Source organism: Sminthopsis crassicaudata, chromosome 1 (assembly GCF_048593235.1).
Source record: "Sminthopsis crassicaudata isolate SCR6 chromosome 1, ASM4859323v1, whole genome shotgun sequence".
Lineage (NCBI taxonomy): Eukaryota > Metazoa > Chordata > Mammalia > Dasyuromorphia > Dasyuridae > Sminthopsis > Sminthopsis crassicaudata.
This window is the reverse complement of record NC_133617.1, coordinates 395,214-415,402: the sequence shown is the minus strand read 5'-3', so window position 1 is coordinate 415,402 and position 20,189 is coordinate 395,214. Positions and strand designations below refer to the sequence as shown.

The window sequence follows — 20,189 nt, the reverse complement described above, 5'->3', positions numbered from 1 at the left end:
GGCGTAGCTGTACCTGATCTAAAGCTATATTAGATAGCAGCAGTCACCAAAACCATTTGGTATTGGCTAAGAAATAGACTAGTTGATCAGTGGAAGAAATTAGGTACACAGGACAAAATAGGGTAAAACTATATCAATCTAGTGTTTGACAAACCCAAAGACACCAACATTTGGGATAAGAATTCATTATTTGAAAAAAACTGGTGGGAAAACTGCAAATTAGTATGGTAGAAATTAGATATGGACCCACACTTAACACCATATACCAAGGTAAGATCAAAATGAGTCCATGATTTAGGCATAAAGAATGAAATCATAAATAGATTAGAGGAATAAAAGATAGTCTATCTCTCAGACCTGTGAAGGAGGAAGGAATTTATGACCAAAGGAGAATTAGAGATCATTATTGATCACAAAATAGAAGATTTTGATTACATCAAATTAAAAAGCTTTTGTACAAACAAAACTAATGCAAATAACATTAGAAGGGAAGTAACAAATTGGGAAAATATTTTTACACTTAAAGGTTCTGATAAAGGCCTCATTTCCAAAATATAGAGAGAATTGACCCTAATTTGTAAGAAATCAAATCATTCTCCAATTGATAAATGGTCAAAAGATATGAACAGACAATTTTCAGATGATGAAATTGAAACTATATCCACTCATATGAAAGAGTGTTCCAAATCACTACTGATCAGAGAAATGCAAATTAAGACAACTTTGAGATACCACTACACACCTGTCAATTGTAATTTCTCTTCCACATTCTGCCTTTTCAAACATGTAAAAAGAGCCACCTTTCCTCTCCCAATAAATCTCTTCTTCAGGCTGCTGGACACATTCCAACATATCCATGTCCTTCCTAAATTGTAGCACCACTATCAATGGGGGAATGCCTGGACAAATTATGACACATGAATCTGTAGTATGAGAAATGATGAAGGAAACAGTTTCTGAGAAACCTGGAAAGATTTGTATGAACTCATGCAGAGGGATGTGAGCAGAACTGAAAAAGGTTGTGGTCCCTTTCTTAAAGGGACCTTGTCCAGGAAACTTGTCCTTTCAGATTGATTTATTCCTTTCTGATTCCCAACCCCTCCTACTTGATACATTATCAATTCAAGAAGCTAGGACCTTTTACCTATAAATCCTGGTCAAAAGCACCCCTTTGAATTCCAATAGGAGATCCAGGCTCACCTAGCCCCCATGGAATCTGAGGCAACATGGACTGTCCAAGCCCACATTCTAATGATCTTCTCAGGTTTCCCAACCCCCACTAAGCAAATTCTAGCCCTAGCTGAAACCCAGCCAACTTGGACTTCACCCATGGGCCCCTTTACCTAAATCTCTCATTACAAAACAGCCAAACTAGAGTCCTCTCTTTGCAGAGATTCTACACATTGCAGCAGCATGCATGGCACCAATGACTCCCTGCACAATGGAATCCTGTTTCTCATGCCTTCTTATCTCTACCTTCATCTTTTACTAACTAGATTATAATCTTACCTTCAAACCCCCCTAATAAACCTCTTTTATCAATTTAGGTTTTCGCGTCTGTAATTTCCTTTACAGCAGATTCTTGAGCCACTATTAGACTTCATTTAATTCCTTATCCTTGCTCCAAATCCAAAGGGGTTGCAGGGGAGCTCTATTTGACTCCTGTACTCGGAACCTGACACTTCAACTAAACTCTAATTTCATTTAGGTACCCCAAATCTAGACCTCATCAGAACAAGGACAACAATTTATGCAACAGCAATATAGTATAAAATCTTTGCCTTCATATTTTATATACAGTATTACAGAAAACCTTGTTTTACCCCAATAATAAAATTAAAACTTTTTTTTTCCAAAAATTTAAAAGAAAGAAAGATTTGGGAGCTGTGATCATTTCACTGATCAACTATGATTAAATAAGACTAATGATGAAACATAGTACTGCTCTTTATACACAAAGAACTGACAGATTCAGAGTTTTAACTGAAACATTTTTTGTTGTCCATAGGTAATACTTGAGTTTATGTTGCTTGACTCTCAATGTTTAGAAAAGGGATCATTTTTCCTTCTTAATGGGAATGAAATCATATTTTAATGGAAAAGTAATTAATTAAATAAAAAACAAACAAAGAACCTAGAAATTTGATCTAGATTCAGTATACAAATTCATCATAATCCTAATTCTGGATTAATGGACCTTAAGATCATATTAGCTATTTGGAACTTCTTTCTTATATTGTTGATTCATATTGAACTTGTGATCCACTAAAATAGATTTTTTTTCGACAATTTTCAAGCCATACCTCTCCCACCTAATAATTATAATATTATAATTTTGACATCATTTTATTCCTATTACATTTCATGTTGTAAGTTCTTGCACATTGTTCTAACCCATAAAGTTCTTTAGGCTTTTGATTCTCTCTTCCAATGTGTTGTCCATGCTTTCCAATAAATTATCAGCAAATTTGGGATACATGAGGTAGTTGCCACTTTTTGACTTAAAAAGTCAAATGATGGACAAACTGAGAGGGGGGAAGATAGAGAAAAAGAGAGAGAAAGGGAGAGAGAATGGAATGGGAGGAAAGGACAAACATATAGATATATTTTCTCTTTGTTCCCTGGCACATAGAAGACACTTAATAAATACTCCATGATCTACAGATAAGATTGGATTTCAATCAGAACCCTGGTTTTGTTCAGTGTAATCTATCCCCAGCTCTTAAATTCAAGGGAGCCACAAATTTCTGGGACATGATAATAAGGGTCCAACAAGATCAGTCCCAATTCACTAGGAACATTCAGACCTAGATCTACTTGCATGCTAAAGGGCATCATACTTATCCACTAATCAAGAAAAGCCTCACACCTCTCATTAGCTTTTCAATACTCAGTTCTCCCACCAGCAAAATCTTTCAAAATTGCAAACTGTAACCTCAGCTACCAGCCAAAGGCCTTTCCCAGCTCAATTCTGGGTTGCTACATAAGGCCATTGATCAAACCTGTTCCTCTCTACTTGAAAGATGAAAGATGCTAATAGTGCCCTAAAGAATTAAAGGGCAATTTTTTCACTGTGCTTTTTCTCTGTTTTCTACACCTTTGCACAACATGCCTAGAATGATATCTTCACTAAATACTGTACAGACAGATATGCATACAAATAGATGTACAAAGGAAAAAATAGTGATAAACCTTCAATCATTTTCCTGGAAGGAATGGGACTCATATGTCATATGGTCTTCATGATAAAAGAAATCCTTTTAAATGACCCCTGGGGTGTAATATATTTGTTTTTTATGGGTTCCTGAGTCTTTTTATATATATATATATATATTTTATAATATTATCCCTTGTATTCATTTTTCCAAATTACCCCCCCTCCCTCTATTTCCTCCCCCCGACGACAGGCAATACCATACATTTTACATGTGTTACAATATAGTCTAGGTACAATACATGTGTGTGAATATAATTTTCTTGTTGCACAATAAACATTAGAATCCGAAGGTACATGCAACCTGGGCAGACAGATATTAGTGCTAACAATTTACATTCCCCTCCCAGTGTTTCTTCTCTGGGTGTAGCTACCTCTGTCCATCATTGATCAACTGGAAGTGAGTTGGATCTTCTTTATGTTGAAGATTTCCACTTCCATCAGAATACATCCTCATACAGTATTGTTGTTGAAGTGTACAGTGATCTTCTGGTTCTGCTCATTTCACTCAGCATCAGTTGATTTAAGTCTCTCCAGACCTCTCTATATTCCTCCTGCTGGTCATTTCTTACCGAGCAATAATATTCCATAACCTTCATATACCACAATTTACCCAACCATTCTCCAACTGATGGACATCCATTCATCTTCCAGTTTCTAGCTACAACAAAAAGAGCTGCCACAAACATTTTGGGTGCCTGAGTCTTTTGACAAAATGAGAAGTTATTTACTTCATCAAGAGAGGGAAGGAAGATTATAGAATCTCAGACTTGGAAAAGAGAAGAGATACTATCAGTTTCTTGTTAATTATTATTTAGCCTTCACTTGAAGATCTAGAGGAATGGAAACCTTCATATATTCCAAGGTAGCCTATTTTATTTACTCGTATAATGAGGAGATTTTTACATTACAAAGGATCTATTTTTTTCTCTCTGCAATTTCTATCCATAGATTCTAGTTTTCATCTCTTTGTTTTAAAACTTTTAAAAATCTTTCTTTTAATTCTAATTCCTTTTCAACATTCCATGTTTTTCTTGACTTGTTGGACCCGTAACACTATTCAAAATGATGTCAGGAATAACTCCCTGTTGATTTGAGTTCCTGTTGCTTTGGTGGTAATTGTGGTGGTGGTGATAAGTCATTTCAGAATATCTCAAGAGTCTAAATTAATTTCTCTTAGCACCTAGGAAGTGCATCTGCTATCCAGAATTAAGCAGCTCAAAAGTCAGCTAATTAGTTTTTCTAGGAACTGCCTGGGTAGTGGATGGTTCAGAGGATAAAGGACCCGTGCTGGAGTCAAGCCCTGAGTTCAAATGTGGCTTCAGACATCATGTACATGAGGTCCTCTAAAAAGGTTTCCTATTTTTAGTTTCTACTAGTAGCAACTCAGGCCTATTGGGTTCTTATGAATCTTCTTCAAGGTATTCTTTTCTTAACTTATCTGTAGAGCAAAGATGTGAGATATAAAGAATCACAAAAGTCTGACCTGGTGTTGAAATATTCCTTCTATTTCCGTTGCTCTCTATGTACTACAGAACCATAGAGACACATTAGACCACTTAAGAATAGGTTAGCAAATGTTTTAACTATATTGTTTAAGATTATTTTTATTTCCTAAAATATTTAACCGTGAATTTGTCAATGTTTAACATTTTATTGTTTCCTATTTGCATGCTAAAATGAAAATTTATTTTTAAAGTTTTGTGTTCCAACTCCCATTTTCTATCTTTCTTTATGCTGCTCACTCCTTGACTTGATAAGCATTTAGATATTGTTTATATATGTGGAATCATGTAAAAATTTCGATTTTAGTCATTCTGTAAAAGAAAAGAAACAAAGAAAGAAAATGAAAATAGCATTCCTCAATTAGTAATCAGATGATATTAGATTTTTGGTTTTTTTTTTTTTTTGTGATAATGGATACTCTTTCATCATTAGTCCTTGCAAAATGTCATTGATCATCCTGTTTCTAAGAAATGCTACATTCCTTCATTGTACAATATTGCTTTTCATGGTGTACAATGTTTCCCAGGTTCCATTCACTGCCCTTTGAATCAGTGTTTCTAAGTCTTCCCAAGTTTTTTGCTCTCATTTCATCCTGTCCCTCCTCAAAGGTGTCACTGGGTCATGGTTCGGCCATGGAAGGAGGACAAACTGACCCCGACCTGGGAAGGAGTGCTCCAGATCCTCTTGACATCAGATACAGTAATGCTATATGGGAAAGAGGATGGACTGAGCATACCAGAATTAAATTGATTTTGTCCTTGTGACATTTCTCCAGTAAATCCTCTTCTCTGCTCTGACGCTCGTCCTCCCTTCCTCCCTAGATTCCTGCAATCGCTTGCTGATGGGCCTTTCCCTCCTCCCATCCATCCTCCGTTCAGTCATTTCAGGGATTTCCCTAAAGCACTGCTCCAGTCCTGTCCAACGACCTCTGTCTCTAAACACATGGCAGGGCCTCCCCTCTGCTCCTTCAAAGCCCTTCCTCTCTCCTCCTATTTCACTCCCCACAGGGACTCTTCCGTCCAGGGGCTCCAGCCTCCTGTCCCATGAAGAACCCATGTCATCTCTCCATCCCAAGCATTCTTTCTCCTGCTCCCCAAGCCTGGGAGGCTCCGCCTGCTCAACTCCGGCCACGGGCTTCAGCTTCCAGCGCAGCTTCCCGGGCCTCCATTGTCTCGGCAGAGCTGCGGGCAGAGGCGAGGCCTGTCCCAGGCGAGCAGCTCCAAGTCAGGGAACCTTTATTAAACGCCTGTTGTGTACCGGGGGAGGCGGAGGAGAGAAGGGGAAGGGGCTCGGAGCTCCCCCTTACAGACCCCAAACAGCCGCGACCCCGGCGAAGGGAGGGAGAAGCCGGAGGCGCCGCCGGCTGTGACTCCTCGGGCTGGCGGATCCCGCCCACAGAGACCGCAGCCGCCCAAGTGAAAGCCGTTTGCTCCTCGAGGAAAGCCGGGGGAAGTCGGGGCCGCGCCTGACAAGCAGAGCCGGGACCTTGCCACAAACGCCGGGGTGACCGAAGCTAAAGTTTCCCAGCAGCCCGTGCGCCCGTGACCGCCGGACGACAATTCCGGAAAGCCGCGGGCTCAATTGTGGGGCTGAAGAAAACCTTTCCAAATCCCCGGACTGAGCGAGCCCTGCGGTTTGTGTCACTGCGCACGCGTGGCCCCGGCTCCCTCTGTTAGCTTCGGGCAGGAGGAGGGTCCCCTGGCTTCGGTCCTGACAGTGCGCACGCGCGTGGGCACTGCTGAGCACCCCTCCTTGAAGCCTGTCTGTGGCCATGGTGTCTCGTACGTGCGCGTGTGTACACAGTGCGTGTGTACAAGCTCCTGAGTGTGCGCCAGTACTAGCGTTCGTGAGGTGCCTGTGAGTGTGCGTGCAGCCCCCCATCGCCCGCAGCCTCCCCTCCCTCCTCGGGTCCTGCCACCGCCCCTTTCAGGAGCGCCCCCTCCCCCACGGCGGCTGAGCCCCTGCCGCCTCCTCTCCTTGCCCTCTCTCCCCTCCCCCACGTGGCGTCCCGTCGTTGCTGCAGCTTTGGTCTCCTGTCTCGGGGTCCCCCGCCCCCAATTCTTCTCCGGTCACTCCTGCGTCCTCTGTCCGGCTCTGAAGCCCTCTCCTGGCCGGGCCCAGCCTGTGGCTCCTCCTCCAAGAAGCGTTGGCCCAGCCCCTTGGAGGGTCATTGCTGGGGGTGGGGAAAGGGGGGGACCGCACACCTCGGGGTCCCGGCAGGGGGAAGGGCCAGAGGCCAAGGTGACCTCAGCCTCTCTCGGGGGCCGGGGCTGAGCCGGGCTGTGGGGCTTCCCATTGTCCCGGGGCTTCCCTGGCTGTGGCTGAGCCCTCCCCACAGGCTGCCGCCCTGCCGGTCCCGGGGGAGGTTTGGGCTGCAAGGAGCCCGAGGCCCCGGGGATGCGGTTCTTCCTGGGCCCGGAGTCTCCTTGGGTGAGGCCAGGAGGGGGCAGTGGCTGGCAGCCCTGGCAGTGTTTGAGCCCCCCCCTCCTCAAGGGACACTGGGGGATGACTCAGTCTCAGGGCAGGGGTGAGACTTGCCTGGCTCCCTGGGAGCTTGTGGTTCTTGATGACTGGGAAAGAGAAGCATCTGTTCCCTCCAAACACTTGGGGTCTTCCAACTAGATTTGTCCCAGGTGGATGGTTCCAAGTGCTGGAGCCCGCCGTAAGCTGATGCCAAGAGACCTTTCATCTGCTTGTGTTTGTGTTGATTGGCAGAGGGCCTCAGAGAGTGGGGGAACTCTGGGTAAGGTATAAGAGCCTTTGGCTCAGAGAGAACCTGCTGACCATGTCTGATTATCTTCCCACCTCTCTTTGGTGTTCTCACCTCTCAGGAGAAGTCAATGAGGGAGTAACCACCTGTGTTCTGTTTACATGTCAACAGCAGGGTACTTATACTTAACACTTGTGTTTACACAATGTGCTGTGGGATGCCCTGCTGCCCTAGTTACCACTTGCTCAGTGTGCTGTGCTGATGTAATCATGCTGAGGTATTTAAGGGCTGAGAAGACTGGAAAGAGACACTTCATCTTGGACTGTCCTGGTGGCTCTCCTGCCTCCCTCCCTTCTCCACTAAGACCAAGGCTGGTCTGGAGATCCTCCAGAGAGCTAGTCCGGACACTACACTTTGGCACCCAGTGTGGGCCTCTAGAAAGCCTAGTGTATTTATTTAACCCAATTTGGAGGCTCACTATATTTGGCCCGCAAGTAAGGCCCTGGACCTGAAGCCCTACACTCAGCAGCTCAACTGACAGGAGTGGCGAGTTCACTGGAGAAGCCCCGAGACCTGTGGAGACTCTGCTCATCCCCAGGCAGCAGATGGAGCCCAAGAACGGTGTGACTTCTGGCTTTCTCATGGCCCCAACTCAGGAACCCGTGACCTTCCAGGATGTGACTGTGGACTTCACCAGTGAGGAGTGGAGGCTTCTGGATCCTGCCCAGAGGGCCCTGCACAGGAATGTGATGATGGAGAACTACCAGAACCTGCTCTCTGTGGGGATTCCTGTTTCCAGACTGGATCTGATCTGTGTGTTGAAGGAGGAAGAAGGAACATCAAGTCCCAAGAGCAGAGATTCCAGTGGGTCTCATCAAGATTTCCTTACTGAATATCAGAGAACTCACATTGGAGAGAAACCTTTTGTGTGCAAGCAATGTGGGAAAGGTTTTAATTGGAAGCACAGTCTCACTTATCATCAGAGAGTTCATACTGCAAAGAGACCCTTTGAATGTTACGAATGTGGAAAAGTCTTCACCCAGAGAAAGTGCCTTATTGCACATCAGAGAACTCACACTGGAGAGAAACCATTTGTATGTAAGGAATGTGGGAAAGGTTTTACTGTGAGACACCATCTCACTACTCATCAAAGAGTTCACACTGGAGAGAAACCATTTGTGTGCAAGCAATGCGGGAAAGGTTTTAATTGGAGGAACAGTCTCAATATTCATCAGAGAGTTCATACTGCAGAGAGACCCTTTGAATGTAACGAATGTGGAAAAGTCTTCACCCAGAGACAGTGCCTTATTGCACATCAGAGAACTCACACTGGAGAGAAACCATTTGTATGTAAGGAATGTGGGAAAGGTTTTACTATGAGACACCATCTCACTACTCATCAAAGAGTTCATACTGGAGAGAAACCCTTTCTATGTAAGGAATGTGGAAAAGGTTTTAGTCAGAGCAGCTATCTCACTATTCACCGCAGAGTTCATACTGGAGAGAAACCCTTTGTATGTAGTGAATGTGGAAAAATCTTTAGCCACAAAAAAAGCCTTACTGTACATCAGAGGATTCACACTGGAGAGAAACTCTTTGTATGTAATGAATGTGGAAAAGCCTTCAGCCATAAAGGAAACCTTATTGTACATCAGAGAATTCACACTGGAGAGAAACCCTTTGTATGTAGTGAATGTGGAAAAATCTTTAGCCACAAAAAAAGCCTTACTGCACATCAGAGGATTCACACTGGAGAGAAACTCTTTGTATGTAATGAATGTGGAAAAGCCTTCAGCTATAAAAGAACCCTTAATGTACATCAAAGAATTCACACTGGAGAGAAACCCTTTCTATGTAAGGAATGTGGAAAAGGTTTTAGTCAGAGCAGCTATCTCACTATTCACCGCAGAGTTCATACTGGAGAGAAACCCTTTGTATGTAGTGAATGTGGAAAAATCTTTAGCCACAAAAGGAGCCTTACTGTACATCAGAGGATTCACACTGGAGAGAAACTCTTTGTATGTAATGAATGTGGAAAAGCCTTCAGTAAGAGAGGAGACCTTACTGTACATCACAGAACTCACACTGGAGAGAAACCCTTTGTATGTAATGAATGTGGAAAAGCCTTCAGTAAGAGAGGACACCTTACTGTACATCAGAGAACTCACACTGGAGAGAAACCCTTTGTATGTAATGAATGTGGAAAAGCCTTCAGTGAGAGAAGATGTCTTATTGTACATCAGAGAACTCACACTGGAGAGAAACCATGTATGTAAGGAATGTGGGAAAAGTCTTACAAAGAGACACCATCTCACTTATCATCAGGGAATTCATACTAGAGAGAAATCCTTTGCACATAATGAGTGTAATTAGTAAGAGGTCTAGCCTTATTACCCATCACAAAATTCATACTAAAGAGAAACAACATTTGTTGAAATAGAGAGATTTAAGACCAGAACCAACCATCACTGTTAACAGTAATTTTTATGATTTTGGCAGCTCATTAGGAGAAACAGCTATCTTTGTAAAATAATTCATTGGGGTTCTTTTGGTTAACATGTCACCTGCACTTCTCAACCTGGGCTTTTTTGTTCCCCTCCAAATCCCACACATGGAAAAACTGACATTGTATATATTGTTTCACACTGAGTCCACCATACTTGTAAAGAAGAGGGGATGGAGTACCATGGTCTTCCTTCAGAATTTGATTTGGTTTTTATAACTTCTTTAGTCTAATTTCTAATGCATTGATGTATTTCAAAATTGTAATTGATATATTAAATGTATTGATGTATTTATTGTAGTAATGTACTGATATATTTAATAAATGATATTCTGTTTATTATTTTTTACATTTTATTAGTATATGGCTTTTGAGCAATAATTTATACTATTGGTACCTGCTTTATCTGCCAGAAATTTTGGAATATTGACACACTTTTTCCATAGTCTTTAAAAGTGTTCCTGTTTCTACAATCTGTCCCTTGACTGACATATTTAACATTTCACTATTTCATTTTCCATTTAAAATAAACTTTTGCAGTGCTGTCTGAATTGATTATTATTTAATTTGTGTTGTCATCTGTGAAGTAAGTGATTAGCATTTCTGATATATATATATGTGTGTGTGTGTATATCTATCTATCTATCTATCTATATATAGATAGATAGATAGATAGATAGATATATACACACACATATATATTAATTTCCTTTAAAAAAAAAAAGGAAATTCCTTGGACAACAAAGAGATCAAATAAGTCAATTCTTGAATAAATAAATTAAATCCCTCCTTGCAAGGACAAAAACTGAAATTGAATCTCATATATTTTGGCCAATGAAAAGAAAGGACTCATAAAAAAAAGAAAAGAAAAAGAAAAGAACTGATAATGGGAGAGTTTGAAGGGAAAAGGAGAATAGGAAAGAAATCGTCAATCAAACAAATTGTGACATTATTCCAATTCATTCATATGCCATAGCATTGCTTCTTGACATAATTCATTCCACTTTGATATTTGCTTTTATTATTAGGAAATTTTACATTAAGAGGAATCAAACTCTTCCTCTCAGCAATTTTCATGCATAGGTTATGGTTCTTAGCTCTATGGATAAATAAAACAATTGTAATTTCCCTTCCACATGCTGCTTCTTCAAATAACTCAAGAGAGCCACCTCTCCTCTTCTTTTCTTCAGGCTGCTGGACAGATTCTGAGATATTCACGTCCTTCCTAAATTGTAGCACCACTATCAGTAGGAGAATGCCTGGACAAATTATGATACATGAGTCTGATAAAATAATGTTGTGCTATGAAAGATGATGAATGAAAAAGTTTCTGAGGAACCTGGAAAGATTTGTATGAACTGATGCAGAGGGATGTAAGCAGAACCAATCCAGGTTGTGGTCCCTTTAAGAAACTAGTCCTTTCAGATTAATTTATTCCTTTCTGATTCCCAACCCCTCCTAGCTATTGCACTATCAATTCATGAAGCTAGGACATTTGATCCACAAATCCTGCTCAAAGGTACCCCTTTGAATTCCAATAGGAGATCCAGGCTATTCCAGCCCCCATGGGATCTGAGCCAACTTGGCCTGTCTCAGCCCCCATTCTAATCATCTTCTCAGGTTTCTCAATCTATACCAAGCAAATTCTAGCCCTCTATGAAACCCAGCCAGGAACCAACTTGGGACTCCACTCACGAGCCCCTTTAGCTAAATCTCTCAGTACAAAAGAGCCAAGCTAGTGTCCTCTCTTTGCAGAGGTTCTACACATTCCAGCATCATGTGTGGCACCAATGACTCTCTCTCTGCCCACTGGAATCTTGTTCCTCATGCCTTCTGATCTCTACATTCACCTCTTACTAACTAGACCATAATCTTACCTTCAAACGCCATAATAAACTTATTTTATCAGTTTAAGTTTTCGGGTCCATAAATTCCTTTATAGGGGACTCTTGAGCCACTATTAGATTTCATTAAATTCTTTATCCTAGCGCCAAATCCAAAGGGGTTGCAGGAGAGCTCTATTTGACACCCTGTACTCCAACCCTGCCACCAGACCTCAAGTAAACTCTAAATTCATTTAGGTACCCCAAATCTAGATCTCTTCAGAACAAGGACAACAATTTATGCAACAGCAATATAGTATAAAATCTTTGCCATCATATTGTACATACAATGTTACAGAAATCCTTATTTTACCCCAATAATAAAATTAAAACTTTTTTTTCAAAAATTTAAAAGAAAGAAAGTTTTGGCAGCAGTGATCATTTCACTGATCAACTATGATTAAATAAGACTAATGATGAAACCTAGTACTGCTCTTTATACACAAAGAACTGACAGATTCAGAGTTTTAACTGAAACATTTTTTGTTGTCCATAGGTAATACTTGAGTTTATATTGCTTGACTCTCAATGTTTACAAAAGGGATCATTTTTCCTTCTTAATGGGAATGAAATCATATTTTTTATGGAAAAGTAATTAATTAAAAAAAAAAAACAAAATAAAGCACGCAGAAATTTGATCTGAATACAGTATACAAATTCATCATAATCCTAATTCTGGATTTAGTGTTCGCATTAATGGACCTTAAGATCATATTAGCTATTTGGAACTTCTTTCTTATATTGTTGATTCATATTGAACTTGTGATCCACTAAAATAGATTTTTTTTCGACAATTTTCAAGCCATACCTCTCCCACCTAATAATTATATTATAATTTTGACATCATTTTATTCCTATTACATTTCATGTTGTAAGATCTTGCCCATTGTTGTAACCCACAAAGTTCTTTAGGCTTTTGATTCTCCCTTCCAATATGTTGTCCATGCTTTCCAATAAATTATTAGCAAAATTTGGGATGCATCAGCTAATTGCTGCTTTTTGACTTAAAAAAATCAAATGATGGACAAAGTGAGAGGGGGAAGACAGAGAAAAAAAGAGAGAAAGGGAAAGAGAATGGAATGGGAAGAAAGGACAAATATATAGATACATATTTTCTTTGTTGCCTGGCACATGGAAGACACTTAATAAATACTCCATGATCTACAGATAAGATTGGATTTCAATCAGAACCCTGGTTTTGTTCAGTGTAATCTATCCCCAGCTCTTAAATTCAAGGGAGCCACAAACTTCTGGGACATGATAATATGGGTCCAACAAGATCGGCCCCAATTAACTTGGAACATTCAGACCTAGATCTGCTTCCATGCTAAAGGGCATCATACTCATCCACTAATCAAGAAAAGCCTCATATCTCTCATTAGCTTTTAAATACTCAGTTCTCCCACCAGCAAATTCTTTCAAAATTGCAAACTTTAACCTCAGCCACCAGCCATGAGCCTTTCCCAGCTCAATTCTGGGTTGCTACATAAGGCCATTGATCAAACCTGTTCCTCTCTACTTGAAAGATGAAAGATGCTAATTGTGCCCTAAAGAATTCAAGAGGGCCAATTTTTTCTCTGTTTTCTACACCTTTGCACTACATGCCCAGAATGATATCTTCACTAAATACTGCACAGACAAATATGCATACAAATTGATGCACAAAGGAAACAATAGTTATAAACCTTCAATCATTTTCCTGGAAGGAATGGGACTCATATGTCCTATAGTCTTCATGATAAAAGAAATAATTTTAAATGACCCCCGGGGTGTAATATATTTGTTTTTAATGGATGCATGAGTCTTTTGACAAAATGAGAAGTCATTTACTTCATCAAGAGAGGGAAGGAAGATTTTACAATGTCAGAGTTGGAAAAGAGCAGAGATACTATCAGTTCCTTGATAAATTATTATTTAGCCTTCACTTGAAGATCTAGAAGAACAGAAAGCTTCATATATTCCAAGGTAGCCTATTTTACTTACTCAAATGATGGGGAGATTTTTACATTACAAAGAATCTACTTTTTTTCTCTCTGCAATTTCTATCCATAGATTCTAGTTTTTCTCTCTTTGTTTTAAAACTTTTAAAAAACTTTCTTTTAAATCTAATTCCTTTTCAACATTCCATGTTTTTCTTGACTTGTTGGACACATAACACTATTCAAAGTGATGTCAGGAATAACTCTCTGTTGATTTGAGTTCCTGTTGCTGTGGTGGTAATTGTGGTGATGGTTGTGATGGAGGTGGTGATAAGTCATTTCAGAATATCTCAAGAGTCTAAATTAATTTCCCTTAGCACCTGGGAAGTGCATCTGCTATCCAGAATTAAGCATCTCAAAAACAGTCCTTACACAATTCACATTGTCAGATTATGAGTTTTTCTAGGAACTAGCTGGGTTGCTGCTGGTTCAGAGGATAAGGGATCAGCTCTGGAGTCAAGACCTGAGTTCAAATGTGGGTTCAGACATCATGTAGATTGGGTCCTCTAAAAGCTTTTCTTATTTTTAATTTCTAGTAGTAGCAACTCAGGCCTATTGGGTTCTTATGAACTTCCTCCTTCAAGGTATTCTTTTCTTAACTTTTCAGTAGAGCAAAGTTATGTGAGGTATAAAGAATCACAAAACTCTGATCTGGTGTTAAAATATTCCTTCTATTTCCTTTGTACTACAGAACCATAGAGACACATCAGACCACTTATGAATAGGTTAGCAGGTGTTTTAACTATATTGTTTAAGATTATTTTTATTTCCTAAAATATTTAACAGTGAATCCGTCAACATTTAACATTTTATTGTTTCCATTTGCATGCTAAAATTACAAATCCTTTTTAAAGTTTTGTGTTCCAGCTCCTATTTTCCATCTTTCTTTATGCTGCTCACTCCTTGACTTTATAAGCATTTAGATATTATTTATACATGTGGAATCATGTAAAAATTTCCATTTTAGTTATTCTGTAAAAGAAAAGAAACAAAGAAAGAAAATAAAAATAGCATTCCTCAATTAGTAGTCAGATAATATTAGGTGGTTTTTGTGTGTGTGTGTGTCATAATGGATACTTTTTCATCATTAGTCCTTGCAAAATGTCATGGATCATAGTGTTGCTGAAAATTGCTACATTCCCTTATTGTACAATATTGCTCTTCATGATGTACAATGTTTCCCAGGTTCCATTCACTTCCCTTTGAATCATTGTATCTAAGTCTTCCTGAGTGTTTTGCACTCTTGTTTCATTCTGTCCCTCCTCAAAAGTGTCACTGGGTCATGGTTCCGACGTGGAAGGAGGACAAACCTACCCCGACCTGGGAAGGACTGTTCCAGATCCTCTTGACATCACATATAGCAGTGCTATAGAGGAAAGAGGATGGACTGAGCATACCAGAATTAAAGGCCCAAAGGACACTCCAAGGGTGTGAACTTACAAACTGAATCCAGAGAAGAAGCTGAGACAAACATTGAAAAGGAACTCTGCACATAAAATCTTGTTAGCGATATTTATCTGAGATACCTTATTGGGGCATTGCCTAAATCAAACAGGTGCAGGGCCATGGATAGGAGAGAGTAAGTGTGAATGGACTTTTACATGTCAACCAGAGAGAGAAGATATTATAGACTGTGGTGATCATTGATGGAGCAAGTTAAATACTGTTTGTAATGATGGATCAGTGCTTAATTGTGTCCACCAGCATTCATTAGGGGGTAATGAGGACAACCTGGTCATGATAATGAATGGGGAGATGCCTGGCTCCCAGCACAAATTATCAAGGAATTTGGGCCCAAGATGGTGGTTGGGGATATTGGACACACACACACACACACACACACATATATATATATATGCATATATATTACATATAATATTAATGTATTATATTAATATATATTATAATATATTAATGTCAATATAATATGTTAATATATTATAATATTATTTTATATTAATATATATTATATTAATTCAACAGCAAGCAGCCTTAGAGGCAACCACTAACCAAACTGCTAGACCTTTTGTAATGTTCTTGAATTGTGAGGGTCCAGTCGGCTACTCAATTTTAATCCTTCTCTGGGAGGAGATCTATAAAATCTTTTCCTTCTGTGCGCAGGTTTCTTGGGAGCTCTGAATCTCCTCCAGCTCTTGTCCTTTCAGCCCAGAGTCAATTCTCTCACACCCAATGCTGCCCTTCTTTTATCCTCCCAGAGAATAGAAATGTGAGAACTCAATGGGGCGTGGGGAAATACTTCCACCAATGAACTTCCTACTCTTAGAATTCCTAAGGTGTAAACTCCCTTTAAAGGCCCGAACCAAAGTCAAGTCAACCTGAGTTCTCACCTTGTCATTGTCCAGACAACCTGAGTTCTCACCTTGTCACTGTCCAGACAACCTGAGTTCTCACCTGGTAATCCTAACAGCCCTTGATCTATTAGTCAATCAAGTCACTCAAACAAGAAAAGTGGTTTTATAACATAGATTAGTTTTAGATTATCTGTTAGCAGAGGAAGGAGGGGTCCATGGGAAACAAAACCGTCCACTTGTTGTATGCAAATTGATGACAACCGACAAATAGTAAAATAAATTACTGAGGGCATTTGCAAGATAGTTCATGTGGCTGTACAAGTTTAGAAATCTCCCTTCACAAATAGCTGGTGGTCTTAGTCTGATGGTAGCTGGTGGAAACAGCTGTCATGGTATAGACATTGCAATCAGTGGTATTATTCTGTTCCCACTATGTTTACCCTGTATAATGTTACATTGGTAACAAAAATAATTCAAAGACCACTATCCAGCACCTTACATACAGTGCAAGAATGTTTGTGTCAGCCCTCTTTATAGTGGCCAGAAATAGGAAACTGAGTGGATGCCCATCAATTGGAGAATGGCTGAATAAAATGTGGTATAAGAATATTATGGAATATTATTGTTCCATAAGAAATGACCAACAGGATGATTACAGAAAGGCCTGGAGAGACTGACATGAACTGATGCTGAGTGGAATGAGGAGGACCAGGAGATCATTATATACTTCAACAACAATACTATATGATGCCCAATTCTGATGGACGAGGCCATCATCAACAATGACATGAACTAAATCAGTTCCAATAGAGCAGTAATGAATTGAACCAGCCACACCCAGCGAAAGAACTCTGGGAGATGACCACATAGAATTCCCAATCCCTTTATTTTTGTCCGCCTGCATTTTTTATTTCCTTCACAGGCTACTTGTACATTGTTTCCAAGTCCGATTCTTTCTGTACAGCAAAATAACTGTTTGGACATGTATACATATATTGTATTTAACTTATACTTTTACATATGTAACATGAATTGGTCAACCTGCCATCTGGGGTAAGGGGGGGGGAAGGAGTGGAAAAGTTGGAATAAAAGGTTTTGAAATTGCTAATGCTGAAAAATTACCTATGCATATGTCTTGTAAATAAAAAAATAAAATTAGAAAAAAAAATCTTACATACAAGACTTGCCATTAAAATAATGTTTTTACAGAAAGAGGAATGGGAGGCAGTAGCAGGGGATGATCCAGAAGAGGAAAATAACAAGCCATGTGTAGAGATGTTAATTGAATTTCACCACAATGTAAGTTCTTCAAGAGGAAATATATATATATATATATATATATATATATATATATATATATATATATGTAAGAGGAGGGATTATGTAGAAAAGTGAAGAATTTATAGATTAAGTACATATTGATCAGAGAGTGTTAGCTAAAGTAGATCAAGCCTATAGGGCCCAGTCAAAGGATTTTAGATAAGCCTGGACTACATTCCATTGTCCAAAGAAGGGACTAAAATCAAAGAAGCTAGATGTCACCTTGTCTATTACATTCCACTGACCAAGTAGGAGAATACAGACTTATGTGACCAATCACAACATATAGACTGTGGGATTTTGGAGGTTCTTTGTCTGAAATGTATAAAAGTTGTGAACATTTTATTGGGAGTGGCCCACTCCTGCTGTGAATTTGGCTCACAGACAGGCTTGGAGAAAAGGGGGGGGACCACACACCTCGGGGTCCCAGCAGAGGGAAGGGCCAGAGGCCAAGGTGACATCAACTTCTCTCAGGGGACAGTGCTGAGCCAGGTTGTGGGTCTTCCCATTGTCCCGGGGCTTCACTGGCTGTGGCTGAGCCCTCCCCACAGGCTGCCGTCCTGCTGGTCACTGGGGAGGTTTGGGCTACAAGGAGCCAGAGGTCCTGGGGATGCTGTTCTTCCTGGGCTCGGAGTCTGCCAGTGTGAGGTCGGGTAGTTGGCAGTGGCTGGCAGTGCTTTGAGACCTCCATCCTTCAAGGAATACCAGGGGGATGATTTGTGGCCCAGGCTCAGGGCAGAGGTTTGACTTGCCATGCTCCCTGGGAGCTTGTGGTTCTTGATTATTGTGAAAGAGAAGGATCTGTTCCCTCAAAACACTTGAGGTCTTCCAACTAGATTTATTCCAGGTGGAGGGTTCCAAGTGCAGGAGCCGGCCCTAAGCTGATGCCTACAGACATTTCATCTACTTATAATTATGTTGATTGGCAGAGGGCCACAGAGAGTGGGAGAACTCTGGGTAATATATAAGAGCCTTCAGGCCAGAGGGAACCTGATTACAATGTCTGGTTATCTTCCCAGCTCCCTTTGGTGTTCTCACCTTTCCTGAGAAGTCAAGGAGGGCCTGACCACCTGTGTTCTATTTACATATCAACAGCAGGGTACTTATACTTAACAAATGTGTTAAGTCAGTATGCTGAAGGATGCACAGCTGCCCTAGTTACCACTTGCTCAGTGTGCTGTGCTGATGTAATCATAGTGAGCTTTTTAAGGGATGAGAAGACTGGAAAGAGACACTTCATCTTTGACCATCCTAATGGCTCTCCTGCCTCCTTCACTCCTCCACTAAGACCAAGGCTGGTCCTGAGATCCTCCAGAGACCTAGTCTGGACAATATCTTTTGGCAATCAGTGTGTGCCTCTAGAAAGAATAGTGTATTTTCTCACCTCCATTTGGAGGTTCAAGAAAGTATACTATATTTGGTGCCCAAGTGAGGGCCTGGATGTGAAGCCCTACACTCAGCAGATCAAGTGACAGGATTGGTGAGTTCAGTGGAGAACTCCCTCCGACCTGTGAAGACTCTGCTCATCCCCAGGCAGCAGATGGAGCCCAAGGAGGCTGTGACTTCTGGCTTTCTCATGGCCCCCATTCAGGAACCGGTGACGTTCTGGGATGTGGCTGTGGACTTCACCAGCGAGGAGTGGAGGCTTCTGGATCCTGCCCAGAGAGCCCTGCACAAGTATGTGATGCTGGAAAACTACCAGAACTTGATCTCTGTGGGGATTCCTGTTTCCACACTGGATCTGATCTCTGTGTTGGAGAAGCAACAAAGAGCCTGGAGTCCCAAGAGCAGAAACTCCAGTGGGTGTCATCAAGATTTCCTTACTGCACATCAGAGAACTCACACTGGAGAGGAACCATTTGTATGTAAAGAATGTGGGAAAGGTTTTAGTCAGAAGTACAATCTCAATATTCATCAGAGAGTTCCTACTAGAGAGAAACCCTTCCTATGTAAGGAATGTGGAAAAGCCTTCAGCCAAATAGGAAGCCTTAATGTACATCAGAGAACTCACACTGGAGAGAAACCCTTTGTATGTAATGAATGTGGAAAAGCCTTCAGCCGTCGAGGAAGCCTTATTGTGAATCAGAGGATTCACACTGGAGAGAAACCCTTTGTATGTAATGAATGTGAAAAAGCCTTCAGTGAGAGAGGATATCTTATTGTACATCAGAGAACTCACACTGGAGAGAAACCCTTTGAATGTAATGAATGTGGAAAAGCCTTCAGCCGTCGAGGGTGCCTTACAGTACATCAGAGAATTCACACTGGAGAGAAACCCTTTGAATGTAAAGAATGTGGAAAAGCCTTCAGTGAGAGAGGAAAGCTTACTGTACATCAGAGAACTCACACTGGAGAGAAACCATTTGTATGTAACGAATGTGGGAAAGGTTTTAGTCAGAAGCACAGCCTCACTTATCATCAGAGAGTTCATACTTGAGAGAAACCCTTTGTATGTAAGCCATGTGAAAAAGGTTTCAACCAGAGAGGATACCTCATGTGTCATCAAAGATTTCATACTGGACAGAGACCCTTTGGATGTAAGAATGTGGAAAAGTCTTCAGACATCGAGGATGCCTTACTATTCATCAGAGAACTCATAATGGAGAGAAACCTTTTGTATGTAAAGAGTGTGGGAAAGGCTTTAGTATGAGGTCTGTCCTTATTACTCATCAGAAAAGTCATATTAAAGAGAAACAGAATATGATGAAATAGAGAGATTTCAGACAGGAACCACCCCTTCACTGTTACCAGAGAATTCATAA

The 20,189-nt window shown here is 40.6% G+C and overlaps 2 protein-coding genes and 1 gene segment (V, D, J or C); all 3 read left to right on the top strand.

Annotated features, from left to right (window-relative positions):
* LOC141556155 (immunoglobulin lambda variable 9-49-like) overlaps window positions 1–20,189 on the top strand; it is a 1,090,947-nt gene that overhangs the window by 703,874 nt on the left and 366,884 nt on the right.
* Window positions 7,206–10,508, top strand: LOC141556022 (uncharacterized). The gene has a single exon (XM_074289472.1). It carries the CDS (start codon window positions 8,036–8,038, stop codon window positions 9,704–9,706), a length of 1,671 nt encoding a protein of 556 aa, XP_074145573.1. The 5' UTR covers window positions 7,206–8,035; the 3' UTR covers window positions 9,707–10,508.
* LOC141556112 (uncharacterized) lies at window positions 18,361–20,156 on the top strand. The gene is given in 1 exon segment (XM_074289662.1): window positions 18,361–20,156. A coding segment is annotated over 1 exon segment (1,110 nt). The 5' UTR covers window positions 18,361–18,967; the 3' UTR covers window positions 20,078–20,156.

What these genes read in the sequence shown, in the direction of transcription:
- LOC141556022 (XM_074289472.1), top strand. Translation starts at nt 8,036, where the DNA reads ATGGAGCCCAAGAACGGTGTGACTTCTGGCTTTCTCATGGCCCCAACT.